This window comes from Gossypium arboreum, chromosome 4, assembly GCF_025698485.1.
Source record: "Gossypium arboreum isolate Shixiya-1 chromosome 4, ASM2569848v2, whole genome shotgun sequence".
Lineage (NCBI taxonomy): Eukaryota > Viridiplantae > Streptophyta > Magnoliopsida > Malvales > Malvaceae > Gossypium > Gossypium arboreum.
In genome coordinates, this window is record NC_069073.1 from 8,859,675 (window position 1) to 8,869,699 (window position 10,025).

Consider the following 10,025-nt stretch of genomic DNA (forward strand, 5'->3'; position numbering starts at 1 on the left):
ATAATTTTACATTTTAAGGGGGTTGGGGTGGCTTCGCCCCTGCTGATACGGAACAAATAACGCAAAGACTAATCATACTTAGAGTTTTACAGAAAAGTATAACATTGCTAGGGTGATATCGATTTGGTTGGGTTTTGAATTGTCCATTATAATTTAGTTCAATTTTGATTTTTTTCATGTTAATTTTTGTATTGAATTTTAAATTTATTTTGACAAAATAAGCTTTGTTTTATGAATTTTAAATATTATTTAACAAAAGTTCAATTTTTCATAAATATTTTAAAAAAATTAAACTTTCAAGAAATTTAAATTATTTTCACAATTTTAAATATAAAATACTTACTTTTTATAATAAAATTAATAAGAAATAGAATTCAGTATTTTTAAATTTGTATTTCATAAACATTCCCAAATTTTTTAGTTTTTTTAGAGAAGCTCAAACAATACAATCAAAGTTTATAGCTTGTATACGTGTCAATCACGGACCTCGAGACTCCCAAAAGCAATCAAATTACTAAGGTGTGTTTATCATCGCCCCCTCACCACTTCCTCACACGAGAAAAACGATAAACAATAATAAACCAAAAGAGATGTCGTTTCGTCTCCTTTTACTTAAAAGGTAAGGGAAATTGTCGAAAGCCACCGAGCCACGATCCCCGCGATCTCAGGTTCTCCCTCGGTCTCTCACTCTCTAATGTTTTCAACTTTTTTTTTAATAAAATTTTGTGCTGATTTTCAATTGAATTTCCATATTTTTCAGTTTATTTTAAAGAAGAGTATTTTAGAAAAAGGTAATTAAAAGATGAGTGAGGTTTTCGAAGGATATGAACGGCAGTATTGCGAGCTATCCGCGAATCTTTCCAAGAAGTGTACGGCTTCTGGTGCTCTGAATGGAGGTTCTAATTCAAATCTTTATGCATATAAACGATTTTCTTTATTTCTTCAATTTTTTGCTCCTGATTGCTGTTACGTAATGGCATAATCAGTGGTTCTGTTTCTAATTTATCTCAGGTAGTTTTGTGTTAACTTTGTTGCAACTATGCTGATTACAGTTTAGGATTGAATTTAATTTTTGAAACAAAAAGAATGCTTAATTGGGAGATATTAAGGAGAATAAATCAAGATCGGATTTACTTTATCTCTCGTTTTGTTTTTAAATTCAAATTTAATATAATTTAATTAATATTCATGATTTTCAGGATGTTATTTTCTTCTTAAAGTATGTATTTGTTTATTTATTTATACTTTGTGGATTTTTCTAAGGCATTGATGTACATTTGGGGAAAACTCGAACATTTGCCATTTAATTTTAGGACTTTGACCTAAATACATCTATTGAAGCATTTGAAATGCCCTGAATTTAGGCTATAAAGTGAAATTTAGAACGTGATTCTGAAGTATAAAGTGGAATGCATGTTGTGATTGGGATTAGTTTAGTTATTTAACTGCATATTAAACAGCCATGAATTGGAATTTTCCAAAGCAACTTGTATAACCTTGTCATATTTTAGTGTGCGATGGTGAAGCTTTAAGAAGGCTCTTAGTTTGTTCTTAATTGCATGTATTTGAATACCTACAACTTGGAAGCGATGGAAAAGAGTTTGCTAGACAGAGATTAAGACATTTGGATATAAAAAAGAATAAACAAAGTAAAAAAGGGAAGTCAAAGGAAAAAGTTATCTATGTTACTTGGACTTAAATGTGAGTGTTGGATATAAGTGTGTATTCGACATAGGTATGTTTTACTTCTCTAAAGTTTTCCAATTTATTTGGAGTGCCTTTGGATGGTCATACACCCATACATTTGTTTGGATATCTGTCCAACATGGGTACTTCAAGAAAAATTAAGACTTGGAGCAACATAGTTGAGTTGAAGATGTAACAGTTTAATTTTTAGTGGTGTCGGAACAGTGATTCGAGATCACTAAATCCGATAAATGAGTAGGAAATATTATTAATTTAGTGAGTATAAGTTAAATGTAAAGTTAGGAAAAGTTTTGAAATAGTGAATAGTGTACTAAAAATAAATATTAAAATAATTAGAATCGAAAACGAGGTATCGAGACCTCGGGAATTTTAAATCGAGCCATAAATATTTTTATAAATATTTATGGAGTGATTAATATGTCAGTATTAAAGTTTCGTTAAGAATTTTAAAGTTTTGATAGTTAATTGAACAAAAAGAACTAAATTGTATCAAATGTAAAATTGTGAGGAATGATTAAATAGCTTAATTGATAAAAGAAAGAGGGTTTAAAAGGAAAATAGACTCAAGGTCTATTTGGGCTGGACGGCAAGGACATGAAATCAGCAAGAAAATAAGGAGAATTAAGGGAAAAATTGGAAAATTGCAAAATTTACTTAATAAAGCTAGGACTAAAGCGGAATTATCTAGATTTCTCTTTATTTTTCTGCATTCTCATCAGAAAAACGCCATGGAAGAGTTCTATTAAGCTGGTTTTTTATATTTTTACTTCAAGTAAGTTCAATTCTTAATTATTTCTTGAAATTTTTGTGTTTTTGTGACTTTTACAACTAGTTCCACTTGTTGAATTCATTAATTTTTGATTCTATGAAAGAAATTGAAAGTTCCTATGCATATGTTCTGGAAGTATATGATGATTTGGCATGGAATTAGAGCTTTAAATTGTTTATATGTTCATTTTATTGAAAGAATTGAATAGAAAGTGAATGTTTGAGACCTAATTGTAAAAGAGTTTGAAGTTAGAGTTTTATGTGGAAATTCTGAATTTCAATAGTTATGAAATAATTTATAATGTTTAGGAAAAGTATTAATTGAGAAAATTATCTTAATTGAGGGGTTAATTGAGTAATGACTGAATTCTATGAATTGTGGAATTTGGGGCAAAATGGAAATCAACATTTTGCACTAAAACTGTTTTGGACAGCAGCAGTAGTCTAATTTTGAAAAATCACCAAAAATTGTATAAATGGAATTAGAGGATAAATAAAATATGAAATTAAAGCTTATTGAGTCTAGTTTCTTATAGAAGAAATGATGTAAGTAATGGAATTGTAAATCATGAGATATGATAAATTTTGTGAGACAAGGTCAGAATGATTTCAGGTTCTCCTGTTCTGACTTTGTAAAATCATCAAAAATTGGATAAAAATAATTAGGGGCTTAAATTTATATTTTTAGAATCCTAAATGAGTCTATTTTCAAGAGAAACAAATGGGAACATCATTCGAATCCTGTACGAGGAGATAATTAAATTTTAGTGAAGAAAGGTTGGAATTGTCAGACAGCAGAACAGGGAAGACTTCAATGAATAATCTGTATTAATTGGCCCAACCAAAAATTATGAAAATTTTATGGTAAAAAGATATGTGAATCTAGTTTTAGGGAAAATTAGCAGATCTTAATTTGGAATTTCATAGCTTCAGATATAAATAATTTAGTGACTATGACACGGGTGGATAGCTTGAATATTCACATAAGTAATTAGTGAAAATTATGGATAAGGTTACTTACAAGTGTGTTATTTATACCAAGGATGTGGATGGAGAGGAGGAGGAGGAAAAATATATGAATGACTCGTGTATAAATTAATCACATGCCCGATTATAATCGATAAGTGTTGAGTTAGAAACAATATAATGTTTTATTTGGAATATTTATTATGAAATTATGATTATCGTTATAATAGAAAAATCGAACTTGTGAGTTTATATAATTAAATTTAGTGACCATTTGTTAATATTATTAAATTTCAATATTATTTTATGAATGGTGATTAATATTTATGTATGTTAATTGTTGAAAATAAGTAAATTATGTATAAAAGTTATGAAATTGAACTGAGAATTTCGGAGGAACGGAACGCAGGAAATGAGTACGATCTTTCAGTGAAAAAGATGAATTGACTGTAAATTATCCAAGTAAATCGAGATCCAGCATTTGTTGCGAATTCTCGTGTTTACTTTCCGTTTAGCTCTTATGAACTTCCGTTTAGCTCTTATGAGTTTCAGTCAATCTTTTTGGGGTTTCAGTTCAGCTCTGATGAGTTTCAGTTAGCTTTTGGGCTTCTGTTTAGCACTTATGTGTTTCAGTTAACCTTCGGGTTTCCGTTTAGCACTTATGTGCTTCAGTTAGCCTTCGGGCTTCCGTTTAGCACTTATGTGCTTCAGCTAGACTTCGGGCTTCAGATCACGATGTACTCAAATCCGTAAGCCGTTCCTTGAATGGATAAGTTGGTAAGTCGTAAATGTAACGTGTGGAAAAAAAAATGTAAAAAATGTTGTCATTATTATTGTTGAGCTCAATTATGTGATTTTGTCATTCAGAGATTGTATTTGACAGGATATATTAGTAAATTATGAGTATCTGAATCAAAGTGATAGAATTTAAACACCTAATGAGGTTGAGCTCATTCACACGAATTTGTCATTTGAAATTGTGATTAACAGGAAGAAACAATGAATTGCATGCTTATCAATGGTTACATAATTATCTGAAAAACAATAAAAATGACGGTTATTGATATATGGAAACGTGAGACATTGATATATGAATGTGGAATATGTTTTGATAAATTTGTTCATTTTTAATTATGGAATTTTGTACCTCATGTGTGCAATTTGCATAAAGATGATATTTCAAATACTTTGGTGAGTAAAGCTTAAATATGAAATAGTTTGAAATCGAGACAAGTTGTTATGAAAATATGTTTAAATTATCTGTAAGTGTTTTGTACTCCTCGGTAATGCCTCATACTCTATTCCGGCGACGGATATCAACTTCTGGCCTGGTAATAATGACATTGGGCTGATATGGCTTATAGTATACCATTTAAGGAATAAGAAAGATCAATGTATGTCCCTGGTGGAATAAAAAATTTAAGTTACCTTATTTTAAGAAAAAATCTGTTGTAAGGTTACCTTTGCTTCTACATGTGTAAGGAGTTTTGTAGAGGTTCATGTGTAATTCATCAGAGGTGTTCGGTGAGAAATGTTTCAGATTTCTTTGAGCATCAGCGTTTCTATTTAGCCAATTGTTCTTGTTCCAATTCTTAATTGATTTCCTGATTTGCAGAGAAGAAGAAACAAAAACTTTCTGAAATAAAAGCTGGACTAGAAGATGCAGAAGCTCTGGTACCTGGTTCATTGCATGTTTCAGATTCTCATTTGTTCTTTCCTTTATTTGAGTATTGAACTTGATGTTGCTCATTTTGTTTCTCAGATTCGGAAAATGGACCTTGAGGCAAGAAGTTTGCAGCCAAATGTTAAGGCTGTACTTCTTGCTAAATTACGGGAATATAAGTCAGATCTTAACAATCTCAAAAGTGAAGTTAAAAGAATTGCATCTGGCAATTTAAATCCAGCTGCTCGAGATGAGTTGTTGGAGTCTGGAATGGCTGATGCCCTCACGGTATATTTTGGTTCTTATGCCTAAATTTTTAATGTGCTGTTGTTCTATAATTGTTCTGTTCTTTACATTTAACTTTTGATTAGTTATAAATGAATATGCAATAGGCATCAGCTGATCAAAGATCAAGATTGATGACAACTACGGAGCGGTTGAATCAAAGCAGTGACAGAATTAAGGACAGCAGAAGAACCATGCTGGAAACTGAAGAGCTTGGTGTTTCAATACTTCAAGATTTGCATTCTCAACGACAGTCTCTCTTACATGCCAATAACACGGTATCTCTTTACGGCTTATGTTCTATAATACTCTACACAAATAGTATGCTCTTTTTAGCTTTAGTTTTATCATATTGGATTTCTTGTTTCTTTCCATCTCTATTTAGGAACTGTTTGATTATGATGTTAGTTTCATCCCAAAAAGGCATCAGCATGCTACCTTGTAGAAAGCAAGCATTATTATTTTCTTTCTCCCCATTTTGAGTTACTATTGCTTGAGTTTTTATGTTGAAGGCTTATTTGATACTTAGACTTATAAAACTTTTCGTTGGTTAAAGTATCTAGGAGGCTTTGTAAATTTTAATGTAGTCCAGAGGTGCAATTTGTTTTACTGTAGTATTCAGTAATTTAATAGTTGTATGTTGATATTGGTGCGAACAAGTAAAATTGATAACATTCTTAATGAAAAGCAGCCTCAATGTTGATGTGAATTTATGAAATTTGATAATACAGACTTGTAGGTAAAACATATTATTTTGTCAGATTTCAATGATGTCCACATTTAGACAGTTTTTCATTAATATTGTGATCAATGTTTTACTTGTTTGAACCAATATCTATTGTACATGAAACATTGGTTTACCATAGTACATGGACTGTCTAGATATTTTTAACACCAATTTATTACTTGATTACGGTTATTTGACCATAAATTTTCCCTGTCAACTCTTGTTGTTGATTGTGAACCTTTCCATTGCATGAGCATGCAATGTCGTAAGGAGATTATTCGATAGTTAAACCATGGATTTTCTCTCGTCAAGATGTAATGGTTGATCGTAAACATCTGAAGTTGGGTTTCTTATTTGGTTACAGCTTCATGGAGTGGATGACAACATCGGCAAGAGCAAGAGAATTTTGACAAATATGTCGAGGAGGATGAGCCGGAACAAGTGGATCGTAGGTATCATTATATCACTCCTCATCATTGCTATCATCGTTATTTTGTACTTCAAACTTGCTAAATAATCCCTATTTGTTTTTATCTTCAACTCTTGGTTTTTGGGTTTTCTTTGGAGAAGTTTTTTTTTTGTATTTTGTTTCCCATTTTCAGTGCCAATTTGAAATGTGTGCTTCATAAACCCAAAGACACTGTATTATTCATCGTTTCAATTCTATTTGATGACTTTTATGGTAGTTTTGTCCACTCTTGCACATCAGCTTACAAAGAAAAAGTAGCATAATTTGTTAATGGGTTTATGCAAACAACAAAAAATTCCATCTTAATTAAATTGTCTTATTACATTTAATTTCTGAAAAGAACAATGAGGGTGCAACCGAGAAATGTCCGACCGCTTGTTTGAAAAGGATAAATTTTAAAACTATACATGAATTATGATTTAATGTGTAATTATATACATGAATTTTGATTTTGTGTAATTTTATATATGAAATTTTGATTTGATTCACTTCATGTAAATTATTATTACAATTATTGACATAAAATGTTTATATAATGCATACATCAATAATGATATTTATCTAATATAAAAATAAATTGATGTATTTATTTTTGTTTATGATTAAATTAAAATTAAAATTTCAAATATACATTTGAACTATAATTAAAGTTTCATGGTATAATTACATCAAATTAAAATTTATATATAAAAGAAAAATGAAGGTAGGATTGCTCCCTTCTAATCCAAAACCGAGCTTTAGGGAATAGAATAAAAACTACAAAATTTCCACTTTAAATTGATAAATAAGTCTATTTTCATTTAATTTCTGGGGATCGCACCTCACCGGAAAACTAGAGGAGCTTCTTCCTCTCAAAAAATGACTTTAGATGCCATATCTGCAAGCCAGCCACAGACAAGCAAAGAAGCAGCGAAAAGAAACTAAGAGTAGCCATTTTTGAATTTGTTTCTTTGTTTAGCTCCTGCATTTCTTCGTCCCTGTAAAACATGCAAGTTGAATAAGAAAACATGGAATCCAAGCCTATGATGTTTTCCGGACCCTGCATTTTCCCTGAACTATCTTCGTCCTCAACTAGGGGAGTCATGAATTCACAGCTATTATAACAGCAATGGCTGTTTCATACCTCTCACGAAGATAGAACATCTCTTCATGAATGGCTGATACTGTGTCATACAGTTTCTTCAACTCAATTTCCATTGTCTAGCATCAAATGAAACCAAATATTAAGCCATTAGCGGTGTCTAAGACATATTCGTATAAAAAAAAAATACTCGTATTTGACATTCATTCACAAATAAATAATCTTAGAATAATCTTTAGAAATGCAGAAAATGACGAATAATAATAGTTGGGGGGAGAGGGGAAGACACACCTCAACCTGGCCTTTCGTAGCAACCTTGGACCAATCCTTAGCAGCAACACCACTTTTCCAATCGAACTCAATGGTCATCTTGACAGGAGGCTTGTGCTTATTTGCCCAAAAACAAGTGGTGTAATCCCCACTCTCTGCTGCTGTAAATGCAAATGTACCTGAATCCACTTGATCTCCTAGGTGATAATTGTTCCCCTTAGGTGAACTCACCTATTTCATCATTTATTTAATTTCCCAAACACAGAAATATTTAACACAAAAATCATCAAAATTGTTTACAACATACCCTGACTACCAGTTTATGAGAATCAGGAAAAGGTTGACCTTCACTTGGATTCACAATGCTGTATTTCCCAACCGTCATTGCATTTGCCTTTATGTCTTCTGCAATGCATTTGGTTTTCCCAGAATCCAGCTCAAATCTCATCGATTCCCCTGTCTCTGTTTCCACCACTAATCCTATCATTATCACAATTAAACCCAGATTTAATCCACACATTCTTGTCTTAGATTAACAAAAATCAATAATTCCTGTTTTTTTTTTTCCTTTTTGAGTTCTAATATGAAATTTCCCAAACTTCGGATGAGATCTATTTTAGGGGCTGAATCATAGGATGTAAGTTCTTAACTGATACAAAGTTAGTACTTTTGTATAATTTTAAAAGCCCACCACGACATTTTAGATTTTTTTCTATTAAGACTTTTCCAATCAAACATTAGAATTTGTACATAATCTATACTCTAAACACAATAATATGTACAAATCAATTGTTTGAAAGTAATTTTCACTTACTTCAATGGGTTCATGCACAACTCCAAAACAACAGCAGCAACAAAACCAAGGCTTTGAAATACAAACTCAGTCTTTCTAAATACATAATATGCAAGTAATTCATCAGAAAGCTTGTATCTCAAAGCCTTGTTTATTGCTGGTGTTATACAAATGTATTATATGATATTGTATCATTTAATCAGAAAAGCTTGGTAATGAAGAGAGTGTTTAAGTTGAAGCATTTATAGAGATGGAGAAATGGGGAATCGATGGAGTGAATGCTAGGGGACCATATATATTACAACATTATGAGTAATTTTACCAGGATTGTGACTACATTTTATTTTCAGAATCTCTAGCTACCCACTTTATTCCATTCCATTTTTTCTTTAATCATTCAATATATATTACAGTAATTTGTATTCCATTAGAAATATATATATATATATATATATAAATACATGTTCAACTAATCAATTGGATTTAGATTTAAATAAATTATTAAATCATTATTAATTGTTAAAAATATACAATAATATCTAATAAATATCATGTAAATTCTTGCATCCTCCCACTTAACCCAAAAGTTATTACTTTCATAATTTAATAATAAAGATAATACTGTGCACAATATCGTTATTATTAAATCCTTAATCATATCAATTATAATATTAAATCATAGTTAGAAAATTAATAAGAGCCATGGCTTTACATTATTTTAATTCAATTATGTATACTTATTTGGAAAACAAAAATAAAAAATAAAAAATTATTATTGAGCTCAGAGTATCAAAGATAATATTTATCACACCTTAATATTAATCAATAATGACGTTCTATAATATCCATCTTTTCAACATGCTTACTACATGTCTTGATTGGCAATCCTTTTGTTAATGGATCTGCCTAACAATATTGTCGACAATTCCAAGCCCTGAAATGTAATTCTACAATCATAACCCATTAATAGTAGCCTCAAAGCATGCTACAATCATAAACCAAAATCATTAATGGCTAGCAACATATCGTCAACATATAGAATAAGAAAAAATAAACTTACTCTTACTGACCTTCATGTATGTATGCATACTGATAGACGGTGCGTTTCTTAAAATCAAAGGAAGTTATGATATTATTAAACTTAAGATGCTTATGATACCATTAACGTCAAATTTATTTAAGTTTATATATTGACTTCTTTAATTTATACGCCATGTATTTAAATTCCCATTAAGAAAGATAGTTTTATATCTATTGGGTACAACTCGAGTGACCAAGACCATAATAGTTTTTAAA

General features: G+C 30.6%; 2 protein-coding genes across 3 annotated transcripts; one reads left to right on the plus strand and one right to left on the minus strand.

Moving 5' to 3' along the window:
* The first annotated feature begins 521 nt into the window (after window positions 1-521).
* On the plus strand, window positions 522-6,801 carry LOC108457973 (vesicle transport v-SNARE 13-like). Its single transcript, XM_017757194.2, has 6 exons — window positions 522-668; window positions 761-896; window positions 5,057-5,115; window positions 5,204-5,392; window positions 5,497-5,667; window positions 6,481-6,801. Exons 2-6 carry the CDS (start codon window positions 803-805, stop codon window positions 6,631-6,633), a joined length of 666 nt encoding a protein of 221 aa, XP_017612683.1. The 5' UTR covers window positions 522-668; window positions 761-802; the 3' UTR covers window positions 6,634-6,801.
* A 340-nt stretch (window positions 6,802-7,141) lies between these two features.
* Window positions 7,142-8,940, minus strand: LOC108460044 (transmembrane emp24 domain-containing protein p24delta7-like). 2 transcript variants are annotated; one of them, XM_017759425.2, is made up of 5 exons: window positions 8,751-8,940; window positions 8,244-8,416; window positions 7,958-8,167; window positions 7,709-7,785; window positions 7,142-7,562 (listed from the first exon to the last, which is right to left on the minus strand). In XM_017759425.2, the coding sequence occupies exons 2-5, from the start codon at window positions 8,382-8,384 to the stop codon at window positions 7,418-7,420; spliced, it is 573 nt and encodes a 190-aa protein (XP_017614914.1). In that variant the 5' UTR covers window positions 8,385-8,416; window positions 8,751-8,940; the 3' UTR covers window positions 7,142-7,417. The 2 variants fall into 2 exon arrangements, with proteins under 2 accessions (XP_017614914.1, XP_052883243.1); XM_053027283.1 differs by lacking the exon at window positions 8,751-8,940 and having other exon boundaries at window positions 8,244-8,706.
* Between the last annotated feature and the right edge of the window lie 1,085 nt (window positions 8,941-10,025).